The following is a 20511-nucleotide window of genomic DNA, read 5'->3' on the forward strand; positions in this document are numbered from 1 at the left end:
ACATTAGATTAGACCACTACGAACAAGATAAGTAAGACAGTATTTTGGCTAGATATGACTAGCAATCTAGAATTAGAATTCAGCTGCCACTAGCACATCTCCTGGTTTGTAGGGTGAGCATAGACATCAAGGTATAAACAAATAAATTATGTTGGAGAATCGGCCTTTAAAAACCACAGCTTTTACCTTTTGTTCCAAGATTTGGTTTTGAGACCTTTCTAGGAGTAACATATGAAGTCCACATATGAAATTAAATATCTCAGGTTAAGAAACTCTTTGTCTTCTCAGGAATGACTCAGGTGAGCATTACGACAATCTCAACTCATTAAAAACTGAGTTTATTCACAGTTGCTTGCTAAACCGGAAATGATAACAGTGTTCAGTCTGCTTAGACTGCAAAGGTATACAACAAGAAAAAAAAGTACTTTTTCTTTTGTTTTTGAGATTTTGTATTACACAAAAAGAAACAGGAAAACAAACAATTCTCATCAGAAGTATTTGTATTAATAATCCATTCCTTCGGGACGCTAGCTGGTCTGGTAAGTAAAGAGAGAAAACAATAGTGAACTTGCAGCATCCTTATTTGACAGTCAATTAAGAAAAAGTTGTCTGTGAAAAAACTCAAAGATGGAAATTTCCTAAATGAGTATGTGGATGCTAATACTGCCCTTGGCTTGCACAGTAGCCAAAATTTGGGAAGAAACTGATGGAATACAGACAAAACCCCGGAAAGTAGGTGCGACAGTGATACTCAGCATGAACTTTAGCATAACTGGGGAACTGGCAAATTCGTTTCAGTTTTCTGACTCCCCAAAGCAACCACAGGATAATCATGAACAGACAAAATATTCCGATGATCACAAATCTGAAAAATGAGAAATGTGCTGCAGCCACTTAAGACATACTCCAAGAATATTACAGGATGAAAAGGCAAAATGTCAGTATTTGGACAAGATCACCACATTTTTGTTATGTCTGCAATTCACAAAGTATCAGAGACAAATAACGTGTGTGGGATGTGATAGAAAATGTTGAACATTTGTTCCTGAGTCTGTTAGCTGTTTGTGTACTATTACATAACCAGTGACCCACACATGTGGCATGCTAAGTATTTTATTATTTAGCATTTAATTCTAAAGTTGCATCAGAGGACTTTTATAGAAAATATTTGTATGTTAGATAGGAAAGAGAAATTACTAATATAATATACAACTAATACATTATATATAACATATCTATATATGATATAACAACTCTTCAAAACTTAAACTCAGTTCATCCCATTACCCATTAGGTGGGCTTTTTTTACCTAACACAGAGAAGGGCAAGCAATCTTCTTCCCTTATGTAAAGCTCCTGATAATACTCCCACTATTTTACAGTCAGAATGTTGTGATACACAGTATGGGAATAGCGATATGACACACCAAAGGGAGCACGTGTTTACCTCATCCCCAAGTCCTGGATGGGTTCCTTTTTCTGGAATATTTTCACATAGAGGAAGCCCTATTTCTTTGTACACAGATTTTTTCCCAAGCAGATTCTCTGTTCCTAATTCTCTACTTCTGCTGCCACAACTCAAACACACCAACACACCCTGTAGCTTATGTTACGCTAACTTCTTCACGTTTTCTCTAAGTCTCCATTTCGATCTTCATTTTGTATAGAAGCCCTCAGGAAGACTGCAAACCATGAGCCTATGCCTACTATTCCTGCGTATGTTCCTTATAGAAACACCACAAATACCATGTATCACATTTCAGCTTTTATTTGGGTATTTTTAAGTTAAGTTGCTCAAGTACATTTTCCAACAATACAGACACTAAAAATTGAGATCAACATTTAAGGCAACATTAGCATCCATGCCAAGCTCAATATGCAAACCTTATCATCTAAGCACCACAGCATCCAAGAATTGTCACAGGTCCCCTACCTCCGTCACACATTCCCTTTCCATTTTAACTCTGCTAACCGACACTACACTCAGTAATTCCATTTAGATGCATGTTCTCAAGTAAGACCTTGTAATTTTTCATATTTTATTTCTTATGACCTAGGTAATTTTTGCATCAGGTGATACAAATGAGCGAGATACGTTTCAGGGTGAAAGTATGAACTTTGTTGTGATATCACAGGATTAAAAAAAAAATTAACATAATTATTCAACAACTTAGTATGAACATTATATGTATTTAGCCTTTTATTAAAGGCTAAACACTGAGTCTTGTTAGAATGATAATTTTGCTTTAAATTCTGATTTCTTTAGTCTTTAGTGTTACTGTTGACAAGTGTTTGAGTTAAGGATGCTCAAGTGCAACTTTTATGGAAGAATATTTACAAGTATACAAAAGACCACATAGCTTTTAATACACCCACTATTCTTAATACAGAGTAAATAAGGATTTGTCTTGTGCCCGTGGAAATATTTCAACATGTGGGTCTTGCTTTTTTCTCTCTTACAGTAAAAGGAAAGGTTTTACTTTTCCTTAAGAAGTGTATTTATTACAAGATGGTTAGCATACATATATCACATAACATACAAGAGTTAAAATTAACTAGTTACAAAATAAGCAGTGGTATGTATATTTTCATATAACCTAAGAACAGGATCAGTATTTTACAAAGTACATATAAAAGTACTTCATATACAAAGAAAAATACAAATGTGCAAACACCATTGTCACAGGTGGCAATTTGTCAATTGAAAAATGCTAGAAAAATCCTTCATACTTTTGCTTTGAAACTGCAAATGCATTAAAAACAGCTGCATTTCCTATTGTGTGTGGTGAGAAATTTATGTTCCTTTCTGACAAAATACATTAGTTATAAAAAAACCACAAACAATTTAATAACCGAAAAATCTTATAAGTATAGTCAGTTTGGTTAGGTTGACATTAAATTACAAGCAGAACGTCTGGAAAAATGAGAAAATAGTGAATCATATATACAAACCTTTTGTAATATTAGTGTGCTATTTAACATATTAACATTTCAAAATAAAAACAATGGCTTAATTACCTACATATTCTACTCAATGTCATCACTATTTGTAGACTGTAAAATTTCTGCTAATTTGGGGCTATTAAAAATGTTTCACCAGGATTTTAAGCTGAACAAACACAATTTTATCAAATGTAAAAATCTATAAAGAGTCTTCCAATTCATGTGCAAAAAATGTTTAAAAAGTATCAAATCACGACACATCAAACCGGATTATGTACATATTTAATATTTGTAAATGTTGTTAACTACCTAGTATTGTTCTGCTATAAATAACTTACCTCTGTCCTGCAAAATGTCTGCATTTTAAAGATTTCAGTGCAAATGCTTGCTTCATTGTTTAGTGCATTATCATGTTATTTTTTATTTACTGTGAGCAGAACAGCATATAAATTAACATATACAACTCACACATAAGAGATTTTTCTTCTACTGAATTCTAGTTTGTTGTTTTCCATTTCTCCTGGATAGCGTTGGCCAGTTTTCTTTCATCTATCACATTGTAATTGCAAACAGAGCCTAAAATAAAAGTGTTGTGATCTTCAGATAATCCCTAGAATTTGGAATTCCATAACAACATTGCAGAAGCACTCAGCACAGTATAAGGTTAGAGAATGACCTGCACACTGAGAAGACACTTGAAAGTCGGGCTGTTTCACTTTTTGGTCTTAAAATATCGACTGTCTATAAACATTGGCAACCTGATATATATGTCACTGGACTCACAAGCCTCATTTATTTGCTTATTTTTTGGAATTGTAGACATATTCCCTCTCATTCATGATTAGCTTGGATATAAGAACATTCTGCTTAAAAATGAAGAAAAGAGAAAAGAGAAAATACACTTCCTGTTGGAGGGAAAATTTCTACAATTTCCTTTGGACAGGTTTCCCAACAGAATAGCTCTGAAATGAGAAAACCAGGATTAGATGATAGTGCAAATACAGACCACTGTTATAGCTAGGAATTGTACTGAAGAAAGTGGAAGTTCAGGATAAATGGATTATTATTTTCCAAAGTCCTCCCTGCAGAAAAAAAATAGCAGTTACAGTGGTTATAATTATTAAACAGAAAAGGAACTTTAGCGTAGTATGAACTTTTATGGCTGAAATGTCAGGAAGACTGGTTGTCTGTCAGTAACATTTCAGAACTTAGCTTCTTACAGGAAGAGGTGCTTTAAACGTGTCTTTAATATGGAATGTTTTTCCTCTCTAAGCATCTGAAATGCAACTCTGGATCCTATCCATCCATTGTTGAGCACTCTGTGCATCTTGGGCACAAAAATTATACACGCGTTTATTTGTCTTCAACTGCAAAGGGAAAATAAGAACATGAAAACAGACAAGTCAATACACAAAACAGAAAAAGAATTTCGCAAATTTTACTGTAAATTGTAATACTCAATGTAGTAATTGGGTCTGAATGTAATATTTTCTTAACTTATACTGTTGAGAGTGAGAGCCAGATGCAAGCTGTGTAAAAACTTTCTGTCTGGAGTTGGCATGACAACTCTTTCCTAGCTCACACCTTCCAGCAGGACTGAAAGTAGAAGGTTAAACACAGCAAAAAAGGAGGTTTCACATAAAGATCAAGTAAAGACCAGACATACTTACATCAAAAAATGCTTTTTCACTTGCATGTTTTGGGGCTCCAATTGTTGGAGAAGCTGGAATCACAGTTTCTACTTCTGCAAGGTCTATGTGTCCCTTACAGCTCGTATCCTCACCAGAATCATAGTATCGCAGCTAGACCACAAGAGAAAAAAAAAAATCAAAAGATGCTATTTAGATGGACCTTTCACTTCTTCTTCCCTTTTCCTGGATACAGCCTGGGGGCATGGAGGGGTAATGGTGGGATGCACAACATTACTAGGGCCTGAGGACAACTGACGTGGGACACAACTGACAGAAACCACAGGCTTGATATACACAAAATGGTGGGACTGGTGATAGTCCTTAACTGGCCAGTCCTCTATTTGACATCTCTGGGTAACTGTGAAGTCTCCACCATCTGCTCCTGAGCAGACATGGAGCTGGGGAGGAGCATTTTGTCACTGGAGTTTCGGAGCAGAGATGTTTCAAATAGTCCTGCGTTGGTTCTGGGCAGAGGCCATGTGAAGGATGAAAGCAGATGCAGCATTCCTTATCAATTTCTCTAACAGAAACCACCTCTTCACTGTTCATTACATTGAAAATAACACAAAAGCTTTACTTCACCGAGGAGTTAAAGGAACACTTATTCTCTATATTTCAAGAATTTGAAATGATCATCAAAAATTTAAGTATAATTTCAGATCATTATAAACTACATAGAAAACTCACATTTTCCTACACTGCATTTAGTAGTTGAATGACGCTTGCCTTTTATTTTTTTTCTCCTTGCAAAGATAATTTGATATGAATGTTAACCACTCCATAAACTGAGTTTCAATATGCAAACAAGTTCCAGAAGAGAAAATCTGACACTTACTTAAAAGAAAAAAAACAATCCCATAAACCAATGGAAAATAGTAAAGCAAACTTTCATAGCAAAGGTCAAACAACAGAATTCCAACTAAGATTGACCTGTATTTCTCCTACATCTATGATACTCAGGAGGATATTTGGTTATACAAAAGATGGAAAAGTATTTTTTTCTTCTGCAAAGTGAGTCTTTTCTCCTCTCTATCAGGAAGAATAACTCTAATCAGCACATTTGTTGGTACTTTACCATGCTAATCTAGAAATCCTCAATTAGCGTTTTAAATGACTATCTATATGACATATTTTAAAGTGTATTGATTACAATAAATTAATATTTTTAAACGAAACCATCCATGAGTCTCAGAGGTTACAGCCCACACTGTGTGCAGTATTTGCCTCAATGAAGATTACTGTCTGATGACCCCACATTATTTAAAGTCCATGAGACCACAAATTTCCACTGCAGAATTCCAGCATACATTATAAATTGGGTAAAACATTGAGAGCAACAGATCTCTGGCTTTAGTGCTCCTTTCTGTACAATGATTTGTCAATATTTATAATTAACTTTGCTACTAAATTTACATCACTATTGCTGATCTAAAATGCTTCTATACATGGCACCCGAAATCATCGTTCAATCAGGAACTTTGCATTTCAGGACTTTTATAAATATAGATTTGAGATGAAATTTTAACTCATTTTAAGTAATTTGCAAAACTGATACTCATTTCAGAGTCATCTGTGATCCTGTTCTTCATATTTGAAAAGACTTTCATACAGAGACTCCAGATCAGCTTTCTCAAGTACAGGTTACAGAAAAACACTCAAAAATCAAGTGAGGTACATGGTCTTTTTTCTGCTGAGGCAATTCAGATTATGATTTTCCAGAGTACACAATGCCCTTTCATTTGCAAAGAGAAATGCTCAAAGCAAAGTGCTTGAGGAACAAAGAGGCTGTAAAACACACTGAGCATACAGTAACTACCACAGATTCCACATGAATGCTTGAATTCAACTTTCTATCAGTTATCATACTAGCTCTCAGAATCCCAGTTGCTCTCTAGAAAATACCTTTAAGTTTTGCACTCTCTAGTGTCAAGAAGCTTTTAGCTCTTTTGGAAACTAAACTGGTCAAATTAAAAGGCAAATCATGCTCACCACTTAATTGCTTAATGACATTCTAGAGTTAGCAGTGCTTTAAAAAATTGCTTGTATACCACAATGCCCAGAAAATGTCCTCAGGCACCACCTGGCTTTTTTTATTCCTGAGGTATGAAGCAGGCCAAAGATGTATGGGCCCAAACAATTATGCATGACTTCCAGTCCAAGAAGTCTTTTATGATTATACGCTAAACAGTTATCACTGTTTAAAACAAAACAAAAACCACCACAAAACAACAAAACCAAAACCATCCAACCAACAAAACCCACACAACACAGAAAACCCCAACCAAAAAACCCCCACAAAAACGCCCCAAATACTAAAAAACCTCTATCCATTCAGAATACTGTATCAGCTACAAGATAAACAGATGTATGGTCTATAATGATGTAACAAATACATTACATCTGAAAATAATCAGTATTATTTGTAAAATCAATCTGTACAAACTCAGTAAACAAAAAAGCAGCGAACTAGTCATTAAAAAAATCATTATCTGTAAGTTTTTACCTGGTGTTTTGTCACATCCAGCACAAACCAGCGAGGTTTCCAGCCTTTTAGCAATGCTCCTCTTTTGTATAGCGTACCTTCAAAAGATCTGAAAGGTACAGAAAATACAAATGGCATGATTCCACAATATGTCATAACATGAATACTGGTGACACATAAAAGCCCCAAATGACTACATACATTTTCAAACACTTCTTTTACTGCAGTAAAACAAATTGGTTTTAAACCGATAGATTAGTTATTGGTAAATGTAATACACTGATAAACACTGTTTCAGTATTTCAGATGCGTAAAATGTGCAGCTACAATTTGCTTGTAAAGGGGAAGACTGAAAGATACTTCTAGGAGATAGAGGCCCACCCATCAAGACAATTAATGTAATCAAAATCATGAAGGAGTAAAGTAGTTACAAGGTATTCTGTGCATATGAAAATTTCGTTTTTTACCTATTTTCATCATTCTTTGATGTGAAATGATTGTATAGTGTAGTTGTTCTTCTGTCTACTCCATTGGAGGGAGAGATGCTCGCACTCTGTTCCTCACCCAGCCCACTGTCAGGTATTTCCATCAAAGACCTTTTTTGATAGGAATGTAGATTAGCTGACATCATCCCTGAGGAGCCAGAGGGGTGTTTCCGGAGCTAAAAAAGATCAAAAGAAAATAAAAAAGGTAACATAATGCATTTTGCATTGTGAGACTGTCTTAGCATTATACTGATAATACATGGTAAAACGTGTAAGTTGTGAATTCCTATAAGGCAAAATAATCTTCACAATACAAGTCAGTGCTGCCTCAGAAAAGAAGTCAGAGGGATGGCAATTCAATGCATTTCTTAAGCAGAAGGGTTCACATGGTGTGAGAAATCAGTATTTCAGAAGCGCCTTGCATATTCCAGTGACATGATCTTGAGCAATGTTTTCCCTTGCTTTCTCAGAAGCATCTAGAACTAGTCAGACATTCAGACACAATAAATGTCCCTAATTTCATAGGGAAGGAAAGGAATGGAGGGAGGAACGGAAAAAGAGTTCAGTTTCCAACAGCTACTTTATAGATCCAAATCATTTTAGTATGATCTCAATAACCTGCAACAAGAGGGATCCTGAATTTGTTCTTATCTAAATGATAGCTTGACCCTTAGCTGTTGCATTTATCTGAGAATCCTTAAATAACAGCTAAGACAGGAGACTGATATCAGGTATACTGATACTTGCATTTTCTTTTCTGCCTCCAATTCAATAAAAAATCCTCTGCTTTGCTAGGATAAAACTTTTTTCATCTTGAATTCATCTTGGGTATAAAGTGAACTTGAATGACTCTGACAGATGTAAAGCATATTGCTTTCCTGAGAGCAAATAACAAAGTAGTGCCGCAGACCAGCCATTGCATGGCAGCTGGCAAACTGAGCTGGGAACGCAGGGTGCCAAGTTTACAGGGAAAGCTCACAAAAGCTGTATCTAACACTCTTCCTAGTGCATGTAGATCGCAAAGAGGCAGCCTATGACTTAGAAAATATCTATATTGTCAGCTATTCTTACCGTGGTCAAGAACTGGAAACACAAGCATGAACACTTCCTACCTTTACTAGAATCTACAATTCCAAAATTCTATTTAGACATGGAAATACTTTTACTCATCTCTGAAACTCCGTGATGTCTGCTTGGCTACTTTCAGGAACTGAGGGGTTTTTTTATACTTCAAGAATCTTATGAACATATAAAGAAATATATTTGTGTGTCAGTAAACTGCTCATGCTCATTTTGTCTGTATGCCTTAATCTACCCTGGAAAAAGCAATTAGATAAATAGCACAAGTTTAAATAAATTTTTCTGCTTGCAGAAATACAGAGCCAGTTTCATGGGTTAGAACAACATATTCAACTTTTCCAAAGCAGTATTTTACTCCAAGAAGTACAGTGATTTTGTCAGTGCCCTAGGTAGCCTGCCTAAAATAAATGGAATTGTTCTGTTGATGAGCTCTTTTACTACTTACATTGTCTTGTCTGGTATCATCCTTTAGGTTCATTTTGACCCTTTCCCACAAAAGCTGCCACCTTTCTGGGCTCTGATTTAATTTACTTTCCAACCTTTCAATTTCCTGAAACAAACAACAAGAATTTTTACGGATAAACATTTCCAGCTGATCACTTCCTGGCAAGCATTTTTATACAGCTATTTTCTAGTCAATATTTTTACACAGGGAACTTTAAGGCTATGTTGCCTAGTGAAGTACAAAAACCTCTGTCAAACCAGCTATAGATTGAAATCAGCCAGAATCAGGAGTCAAAGGCAACCAAATACAGCATCAGCCACATCCAGCATCAGCCACATCCTTCTTCCTGCATGTCAGAGGCTGGAGGAGCCATTATGCTTTCAATTCCCTGCCAGTTCTTCTGAACACATAAAGTTCAACACAACTGCCATAACAGAAACATGGTAATGATAAGGATAGGCTATATTTTATAACAATATTTACAAAGTACAAGTTCTGTGCTGTGACACCAACACTGTACATTGCCAATATTAACATTTATCCTGGTTTATAAAATGTGATACAAAGCTGTAATAAAAGGAAATGAAACAGAAAGATTTATTCAGTTTGGATGCCAAACTGTAACAACATGTTCTTGTTGTGGAACTTGGGAATACGACCTTTGTTGATAACCTCCAGTTAGGGTTATTTCCTGTTAATAAAACAGTGCATACAAAGTAAAGCAAAAAGAGGCAATTTCATTACTTTATGTTTACTTGTGAACACTCATTGATACATTTGTCATTATTTGATGTGTGGTCCATACTCCTTACAATGCTCCTTTCCTATATTCCTTTCTTTCAGCAATTGTATTGTTATGAAAATCTGATTCTCAATGAAATAAAACTAAAAACTCAGTTTTCCAAATCCAATTAAGAATTGATGATGGAACAAAAACTTGCCATAGGACAGAAAACTCCCATGTTATATGAAAGCCAACTAAAACCCAAGACATTCATTTTCTGAGTAGAGACAGTAAGTCTCTGACTTTATTTACTTCTACTAGACCAAATGATTAAAGTGGATTTCATAACATCCTCCAACTCCTATTGGTCTTTTAGATTGACAATTTCTTCAGGAAATTGTTATTGATTGAAATACTTACAGAAAATGATTGTATTTTTAAGGTAAGAAAACAGTTTGATCAGGAAATTAACTCCTGAACTAAATTTTGAACTCTGAAATGAAAACAAAAAAGCCACTATCTGACAGTGCAATGGGAACACAATGTTTCTACAAACTCTTCCTTGCTGAAGGTAAATTAGCAAACTCTAAAGTAAAACTAAATACAAGAAATCTGGCTCAACCGCAAGAATCAAACCAGAAGTTTTACATACTGAAGGTAGTTGAAAGCCACATGTACATTAAATATTATGGGACTCTCTTTCTGACAAGAAATAAAACCAGAATAGTTTTGTTTGGAGTATCTTCATAGGTAGAGATAAAAATATGGCATGGTGAACACAAGCCAGACTAAAGCTTTCTCTAGATTACTTGTTCCTTTTTCAAAGTGCTGAGTGTAAAACACTTCCTGATGGGATACATATGACTGAATCAATTTACCACAGACTTTCTATGTAAAAGGCTTTCCAAATTGCTGCAAAAGGATGCAAGCTCTTTAGTGCTAAAAGTTAGACAGGCTTTAATCTGATCATTTTCTTTCTGCTGTAGTCTTGACTTCTGAGTAGGAGTCTTTCTTTGCAGAATCTGGAAGTAACTGAAACTTGTTACTTAGCAACTGGGTCACATTCCTTCTCTTTTGGCCTCACAATGAGCAGTGCTTCCAGAACTTAAAATGAAAAAGTTTCAACAACATCCTATATATAACTTGAAATGTTAGGAATAAATTCTTCTTTAATAAACCCCATGTAAAAAAAACTTACATGGCAATAAATCCCTAAGATTTACTCTTGCTCCTTCAGTTTTAAATTTTGCTGAAAATGTCAGATTTTTTTTTACTTCCATGTGCAGAATGGACGAGGAATAGTTGCATTTCCTTGAAAGAAAAATTCCTTAACTTTATCTTTCTGCTTCATCTCCTGTTGCCTAGACTTATGGGAGCAGCAGTCAATACGTATAAATAGAAGGGTTATAATAAATACAAATCATATGAATATCCATTTCTTGAAATTAGTAATTGCAATCAATTAACACTGCAATTAACTCTGCCTTTCAAAAGATCCTTCTGCTAAGTAATCTGCTTTGTAATATTTGAATGGTATAGACAGGAGTTACTTCTGCATTCACTCCAGAACTGTAAAGACTGATCACCTGCTTTGTATCCAAAACGTGTTTGGGCACACGCAAAACAATCTGGACAAAGCGCTATGCCAGTGAACCGTTTTCACTGTGACAGATCACCCTGTAATGGAAATCCTCCCTTGCCAGTATTTTCTCTTCAACTTCTGGGCTAGAAGGTTTCTGAGACTTTGACTACAAAAGGAAAGATGCTGAGTCACCTCTGTCAAGTGTTCAGACTTGTGTGTGCGAATAGTTATACGTGACTACTTACTTATTTTTTGGATTAAACTTTTTGGTTCAGGGTCCACTTTGATGGATCAGTCTTTTTGGCACATAACCAAAAGTTATAAAACAGCTCACAAACAGAAGTGTTATTTTTATTATTCTGCTAGTTATGCATTGATCCTTTTATATAGCTTTAGTTCTTTATAGCATACATTTATGTCAGAGTTCATTTGGGTGACTGGCATCCTGAACTGGCACCTCTGAGTCTGCCAACCTCTCTCTGAGCAATCATCATCTACGCTGAGTGATGGAACTTCTTACTTGTAAGAACAGGACACGCAGGTTCACCTCTCTCATTTCTTAAAAGTATGAAATCTGAGCCACTCCCAATGAACTATGGGGACTGAATACCTTTTTAGGAACATTAGCAAATTAGTGGGGACAGTGGAGATGTGTCTGCCCTCAGGATTTGACTTGCATTTTCATTAAAACGTTGGTACATTACTACCTCTAATACAACCATCAACCAGACATTTATCACAGATGAGGCTGGAAGTGACCTCTGGAGCTCATCTGCTCCCTGAAGCAGGGTCACCTACAGCCAGTTATCCAGGACTGTGTCCAGATGGCTTCTGAATTTCTCCAAGGATAGAGACTCCTTAACCTCTCTGGGAAACCTTTGCCAATGCTTGGTCACCCTCAGAGTGGAAAAGTGTTTCCTGATGTTCAGATGAAACCTCCTGTGTTTCAGTTTGTGCCTGTGGCCTCTGGTCCTGTCACAGAGCACCACCAAATAGAGGTTAGCTCAATTTTCTTTACACCTTCTCTTCAGATATCTTTATACACTGATAAGATTCCCTGGCTGAGTCTTCTCTTCTGCAGGCTAAACAGTCCCAGCTCTCTCAGCCCTTCCTCATATGAGAGATGCTCAAGTCCCTTATTCATCTTTGTGGCCATTTGCTGGACTCTCTCCAGTAGCCCCATCTTTCTCATGTACCTGGGAGCCCAGAACTGGGCACAGCACTCCAGGATTGACCTTATGGGGGCTGAATGAGGGAAAGGAGACCTCAACCTGCAGGCCATGCTCCTAATCCAATCCAGGATATCACTAGCTGTCATTGCTGAAAGTGCATGTTGCTGGATCACAGTCAGCTTGTTGTTCCCCAGGACTCCCAGGGCCTTTACTGCAAGGTTGTTTTCCAGCTGGGTTCCCCCAGCATACACTGGTGCATGGGGTTGTTCCTCCCCAGGTGCAGGACTCAGCCCTTCTCTTTGTTGAACGTCAGTCAGATAAATTAGCTCATTTATAATGTGCCACAACATACTCATGGTCAAAGGAGCACTTGAAGAGCCAGTCTTTACGGGAAACATTTAACCCAGAACTTCAGGCAGAACTGAAAACATGGCTCTTGAATGTGCTACACTGTGGCAGAATCTGACTGAATTTTACAAGCAAGGAAAGCAAGTACTTACAAAAAAAGAAATAGCAGGAACGTCAAAGTTCCTGTCAAATTAGTTGGTTTTGAGGTTTATGGAGAAACCTACCTTTTTAAAATAAAGAAATTATTTTAAACCTATTTGTAACTAATCACTAAAAGAGAAAATAGAGGCATAAGTGTAATGTTTCACAATTACCTTTCATTTTCATTAAAAAATGAATGGGTAGTCACTCTTACTATCCTTGTTTCTGATTTCTATCATGCAGAAAGGCCACCGAAAATGGTCTCAAAGGGAAGCATCTCTGTTTGGATCTGCTTTTGAACATTTATGTCTCCAACGTACCTTTTTGAGAAATTAAGATTTCAACAGCCTAGCTCGTATTTATTGGGTGCCTCTGATGTGGTAAAAGTGAATTGAGAAACTTTATACAGAAATCTGCATTTTAAAATGCATTTTATCATCTGCAATCTTTAAAAGGCTTCATTTAGGACAAAAATGTGCAGACTGGTTAACTTGCTAAAACTCATAAACATAAGGATTTATGGAAACCATAGAGCCAACACACACATCTGGTTAGAGGTGGATTGTTATGTACCCAGAACACATCAGAACACTTACTGCTAAAAAAATTACACCTTTTGCTCTTAATAGAAGAGCACCACGATCTACCAAGGAAAATTCTGAATTAAGATACTCAATAACTTCTCTGTTTCAGCTTTACATCCTGAAGAGCACTATCTAGTTTTCAATTGAAAAATATCTTTAGAACAAACAAATTTGGGCTTATCATTATAAACTAAGGGAGAATCAATCATCCCTAATAATTTACCATTGCTAAATATGGTCTCAGTTCAAACATTTTTTGGATACCAACACATTCTCAACGGATTTATGATTAAAGAGAGGTCTTTCTCCTACATCAGCCATAGCCCTAAATTAACAATTTGTTTTAAAAGAAAGTTCACTTTGCTTTTTAAACTTAGAAGGATATTTTTGTAACCTTTATACAACCTCTTCAAAGATTTCCAAATGTTCCTCTCCATTGCTATCTTTTCTTACTATAATCTAATTCACAAATAACATTTAAACTCTATAAAACCTGACCCACATATCTTTGGAATATAATATGGCTAATTTTCCTGTTATATGGCAGTTTCTCACAGTTGTGGATATGGAGAGTTTGGCATCAACCCCAGGAAGAAATGCAGAACAACATTGTTCTATATTCCTGCTGTACTTCTGGCCTCTAGTTACCTGATAGAAAAGCTCTCCATGTTTTTGCTAAAGAATCCCTGATATGACCACTGCTGAGAGACTGGTCTTCTCTTGCATTTGTGAAATTATAAGCTCTAAGAAGTTCTGGCTATCTCATTTGGATTCAAGGGGAGTTTTACAACTATTGCTCCTATGTTTGATCAATTATGATTGGAATGGACCAAAAGAAATCTGAGGAATGTGTCAGAATAAAGCTAACTCTCTAGCAAGAGCAAGTCTATTCTCAAGGACTCAAATCCATTCAGAAACTTCCTGCTTACGGCTTTGTAAAAAATCATCTGTGATTCAGGGAAGTTCAGGGACCCACAACATATCCCAGTTTTCCAAGCACTGCAATATTAGGCTTCATAATCCCAGCTTTAATATCAGGTAAAGTCTGCAAATAGTTTTAGAAATAAAAAACTGTACATAGTGATGTCTATCTGAATATGCACGTGGCTTGAAACAATAGCTCCAGCCCTTGTCATTTTCCTGCACTATCAATTAAGATTATAATCCAAATATTAGAACTGTTAGTTAATTATAATCAAACAACAAACATTTAAGAAAATATAGATGTTACACCTTTTAAATAACTACATCAATTATCATGATAATTAGATTCTTTTTCATCTTCTAATAAAGGAAGGACAAAACCTAGGCAGCCTACATGAGCCCAAACAAGAAAGAGCCAAAAATCAAGCATCTACTTCAAGTACCAAAATATTCTAAAGAATCTAAATTTACAATGCAGATCCTAGTAAACATGCACAAACTAAGAACAAACATGGAAAGGTTTTTTTAGAAATTTAGGCCAAGATGTTCAGTTTACGTTTGTGTATCTGTCTCCCACTTTTTAAAATCAACAAGTGTCAGATTATGTTTTCTGATCTGTCTGGAAGTCTGGGTCTTTGACATGTTACTGTACACCTACTTTAAACTGAGTATAAAGAGAAAATGACATTCAACATTCACCCAAACTAAAATAATAGCTCCTGCATTTCTTATAAAAGGTAACCTAAAAATGTATTATGCTACCTACCTTATTATTTAAAAAAGACAGTGAAAAAAATGAATCACTGTCTGGTTTTCTCATAGTTTTTATCTATGGTTAAAGTGTACTCCCAGAAAAGTGTTCATTCAGAACAACATAAACCTTGCAGGAAGCCTGACTGATTCCCAGACGAACGATTACTTCTCAAGATCAACCAATTAGTTTTACTAGATACCTGTTTTGACATCTATCACGATCATTTTCAAAACAATATATCTAGAAGACAATACCTTAATTCAAAAGTAAATTTGAATTTCATGAGCATAAGGGAACTTAATGTTCTGTGTAGCACATGTACTTACATTTAAAAGGCTGCTGATGGCATCAGGTTGTATTTTTTTAACATCATCATAACATGGCCATACTATTTTCCTCTTAGTCTGAGAGAGAGAACCATCCGTTTGGTCTGTTTCCTCTGAGACACTGCATTTTGCAGTTACCATCGTCCAGTCATAGGAAGGACCCATAGCCAGAATCTCTTCTACATAATAATCCCACTTTTTGAGGCTGGACATATTTACATTTGGTTTCAGTGCCTATTTGAAACAAAGTTTTATTATAATGACAGAAATGAATTATTTGAGTTTCAGACTTACATATACTTACACAATACTTCTATTTTCTAGATCATTCTAAACTGAACAGTATATTGCATTGGGTGGGTAGTGCAGCAATTTGATAATTTCCACAGAAAGAACTCAGATCAAAACCTAAAACTAATGCTAGTTTTGGGAATTTGCTGCTCATTTTTATCCTTCTATTAAACCAGGCACCTACCAAGAACTCTTATTCAGCATATACAGTTGGTACCCTCACAGTCTTTGTGCCTCCTGTTAAAGATTCAAAAGGCACTCAACAGCAACCACCCTTCAGTTTTCCTCAGCAGAAAATCCAAGACCCATCAGAGAAAAGAGACAAGATGTATAACGTTGGTGGACATGCCACTTGGAGAAACCACAGTAATATAAGGTAGACAGCCAGGGACTGTAGATCTTTCAGAGTAGTTGTGTTTTTTTTTTCTTTAAAAAAATAAGGCAAGACTTTCAGTTTGCAGGCACCTGACTTGAAGGGAATTACTGGCTCAGGTGAACAGGAAATTCTGAAGTCTGAAGAGTGACGCATGATGACTAATTCTGCTATTATGATTAATTCTGCTACTATGATACCATTTCATATCAGGAAAAATAGTTTCTTCTAAACAAGAGAAAGAAACACTGCCATAATATTGAAAGCTACTCCTGATTGCTTACTGATCAGGCTACTCCCTACAGCAAAGTGGATAGAACATACAGTGAACAAGCACCCTGTAAAGCTCCAAATTAATCAGTTCTACAAAGAAAACAGACTTTTCTCTAAAACAAAGACAGCTGAAGCACTTTCTATCCACTGAATGTCATCCGCTTGTGTTCTCCCTCCTTCTGCTTGCACCACCATTTTATTAGGTGAGCGTGTGTGCATATAGGGGGTGTGGAGAGGTTGAAAGGGTCCACACTGTGATCTGATGCAGAATCAAATTACCTTAAAGCATTTTCTTTTTTAAATAAGGTCAGTTTATATAGCAGGTTTGAGTGCAAGGTACTATGTATGCTAAGACACAATGTGGTAAAACAGCTTAAGGAAAAAGGAAAACTAAGAAACACAACCAAAATATCAGTGGTGCCACGGCCTCTGAGACAGTGGAGACTTTCTGGTCACCAGCAGTGGATGGTCATGCAAACAAATGATTTATCAGGGCGAAGCTCACTGCCAAAACAGGAGAGAGCAGCACAGGAATGAACATCTGTGGGGCAGTGGATGGCAGGAACATCTTAAAACAGCCTTGTCTCCAGAACTCCAACAAGAACAGCACCCTTTTCTTGCAGTTCCTGAGATATCTTGACTGCTTCTTCCCTGGCTACTGCAGAATGGTATAATGGTGAGTGCACTGTAAATTCTACAGAATTATTCAAGACAAAGTCCAATCTAGTGGACATGCATTATCACGAGACAGTGATATAGATAAAGTGTTTCAATCAGATTGTTATGAAACAGTATCCCATTACAATTCTAATTACCCCATAAGTGTGGTTTGCAGTACACAATATCTTTTTTAAACAATCTGTCCAAACTTTAAGATCACTTTTTGTAATCATACATATAATTAAATGAAATCAAACAAAGATCCTCATTTACCTCAGTGGGATGCATAAATACATGTTCCAGAATTTGGCACTCTAAGTAACATTTACATAACTAAGGTGACTGAGAATATAAGCCTGTGAGACAAGGAGGGTCAAAGTTGTCTACCAAATGCTTAATTCATTTGAGAGCAAGTATTAGCAGGGTATCAAAAAGTACTCAGGGAATAACGAAACACCTGTATTTATTTTTTTTTTTTCAAAATCATACCTCTATTTCAGCAGGGGCATAGAGGTAATTGAAGAAAATAGGGCTCCTTTTGTGCATCTTTTCAATACATTCCCAAATACAAATTCCTTTTTTGGCATGTTTATCTCCTTTATCTTCGAACAATGTCCCTAGGGAAAATAATAGCAGCAAAAAGACAGCTTTATGGTAATACATAACAAACTCTAAAGCATAGCCAAAAGAAATTTCACAGACTAAATGTTCAGTAAAATCTACTATCAAATGTCATTGCAACAAGAGAATGTATTTGATGAAACAACTGCTGTGCTTTGCAACTGCCACTGTGCCACAAATTGGTAGAATATCAATTTTGTATGAAAAAAAAAATTCAGTAGCATGATATTTATAAACCTATTTTGAAATTCACTGAAATACTTGAATGTATCAATGAACGTCCCTTTCTGCCCGCAGCTATGCTGACTCAGCAGACCACCTAGTCTGTTGCATGCTATTACAGTTTTTCAAGAAAAGCATTGAAATTGACCATATGGCATGAGAAACACCCCACAAAGCAGTGAAATTCAGAGCACTTAAGTGTTTTGCGCAGTGAAAAAGTTCTAAGAACAACTGTGGTTGTGAAGTTTTATTAAGAGGGTTCTGAGGGTAGATAAGGCCTTGGAACCAGTAAGGTTGCACACAATAGACATAATTAAAAGGATGTAGAAAAGAAGAGAAACACTGGAGAGAATTCAAGAGAGAGAAAGGAGAGATAATAGCTAGAAAGGTTTTCCTTTCCTGAAACCTCATACACTCTCTGAAAGATTCCCAAGTTCTTTCTGTTAAAATAAGGTGTTTAGTAGGGGAAACTGAATCACATGGATAAATTGCTAAAAACCCCTGAAGCATGGCACTAATTCCTTCCACTTTCTCTTAGTCTCATCAGTGGCATGGCTAAGGAATTCTTCATTCAGAAAATTCTACATGTTCTTCACTTCTACTTTCCTTTAAATTCCTGAAATGGAATTCATTACATCATCACCGTGCAGTTACTGGATCATCCGCAACTACGCAAATTTTTGTAAACCGAATATTGACGAGAAAAATACCAACGACTACAAAACCAATATGCAGTAAATAAACATCACACATACCATGTTCTAGTCTTTCATAGTCTGAGTCCAGAAGAAATGTTTTAAATCGATTTGATATGTGATGAAAAGCCAGAAACTTCAGATAATATTGATTGAACTCAAACTCTGTTGGGTATTGGTTATGAATCTAAAAAATAAAAAGGGAAAGAAGAAGGTATTGATGTATGATACAAACACATATGTAATAAGTAACAACGTGAAATATGACAGCAAAATAACTCCCCTGTGAATGCTGACAACAAATACCTCCATAAACAACTGTCTTCTCTGTACATACAAAACCTTCTACATTTTGTCTAAAAGTGTTTTAAAGGTACCATTATTGAAACAGAATTTCTGAAGTACTTGCTAGTCTACATGTATTTCGTCCATTTTAAAATATGCACCAAAATATTACAGTATGAAAAAAAGGAAGACCATGCTGAGGAGGTGTCTTGTCATTATTCTTTTAAAACAATAAAAACAATGTAGCATATTGTTATCCTCAGTTAGGCTTGGGATCTATCTAATCCAGTGAATGTCACCAATGTGAGACAGTTGGCCCTTCACAATTGCTTCCTCTTGAACATCATCAGAAAGAGCCTGGTGTAAGATTCTAAGCATTAAGTTTAATGTTCATGGCACAAGTTTTTAGCATTAATTATTGATAATATTTGTACTTGATATCCATAAAAATTCAAGATTCTAAAGTTAAACTTGATGAGATATTGCTCACAGAAATTTCATGTGTAAATTTCAAATGTAAAATTTACTCTCCAAATAAGTTTATGAATTGTGATATTTATTTTCTGAATTAAGCATGGTAATTAACTGAAAATTTCCAAGTCGAATAAAATACTAGTAAGTGCAGTGTGCAATCAAAACATAAATTGCTGATTTAATTTCATATTTGCAATATGTCCCACTGTGCTTTACCTGGCTTCCCATCAAACTTGTAAAATACATTTAGTTCTGCAATCTTCCCGTGTCTTGTGTTTTCCATTCCCACCACTCTCATTCTCCCATTCCATCTTTTCTCTCTAATCTCTGCTTATCAGTTCCTCAAGAGAGAAACACTTTTTTTTTTAGTACTTATAGAAACTAGTATTAGACTACTTGAAGCTCCTTGATGTTTAGAGTTCCACATGTGCCACTTGACAAAACAACCAACCAACCAGCTAAATAAAGAAAACAAATATGCATTTAGCAAGGAGCGGTTATCTACAGAACGTACAACAGTGACAGGAAAATCCCTTGAAAGGACCTAATAACACATAGACAGCATTTCAGTCAGAGAATCTGTTGTTATCGTATCTTGATATCAGCTTGTGAGTAGGCAAATAAAATGATCCTAAGATACTTTAAAATATCTCCATTCAATATGCCTGCACTTAATTTACCCCCACTACAAATTACTACATTCCTGCACTGTTTTGTAAGAATAAAGCTCAGCAAATTTTTTTTCTATAATAAATTCAAGAATTCAACTTCATAGACAAAGTAAGGGTTTAGTTCTCCTTATAAAAAAGAAAGTATTTTTTCTGGCATGTATTAGATTAAAATGTAAGCATAGTACACTAATTTTGTTCAAAAATGACACAATATATTTTTGATCTGAAATCCAAAAACCTCTGCATATGTGTGTGCATTTAAACAC

General features: G+C 35.8%; 1 protein-coding gene across 12 annotated transcripts in view; it reads right to left on the minus strand.

Annotated features, from left to right (window-relative positions):
* Positions 1–1375: 1375 nt before the first annotated feature.
* The window catches only part of SBF2 (SET binding factor 2), a 265873-nt gene continuing 246737 nt past the window's right edge, over positions 1376–20511 (minus strand). For 8 of the 12 annotated variants that reach the window (XM_082059558.1, XM_082059560.1, XM_082059568.1 and 5 more), the window contains 8 exons: positions 18876–19002; positions 17767–17894; positions 15681–15914; positions 9126–9230; positions 7583–7776; positions 7137–7224; positions 4613–4744; positions 1377–4309 (listed from right to left, as the gene is read on the minus strand). In XM_082059558.1, the coding sequence (XP_081915684.1) occupies positions 4211–4309; positions 4613–4744; positions 7137–7224; positions 7583–7776; positions 9126–9230; positions 15681–15914; positions 17767–17894; positions 18876–19002 (1107 nt within the window). In that variant the 3' untranslated portion in view covers positions 1377–4210. Of the gene's footprint in view, positions 4310–4612; positions 4745–7136; positions 7225–7582; positions 7777–9125; positions 9231–15680; positions 15915–17766; positions 17895–18875; positions 19003–20511 lie in introns of all 12 variants that reach the window. The other 4 variants (XM_082059563.1, XM_082059564.1, XM_082059557.1 and 1 more) reach the window with 2 other exon arrangements.

This window comes from Streptopelia decaocto (genome assembly GCF_964273445.1).
Source record: "Streptopelia decaocto genome assembly, chromosome: 7".
In the NCBI taxonomy this organism is placed as follows: domain Eukaryota; kingdom Metazoa; phylum Chordata; class Aves; order Columbiformes; family Columbidae; genus Streptopelia; species Streptopelia decaocto.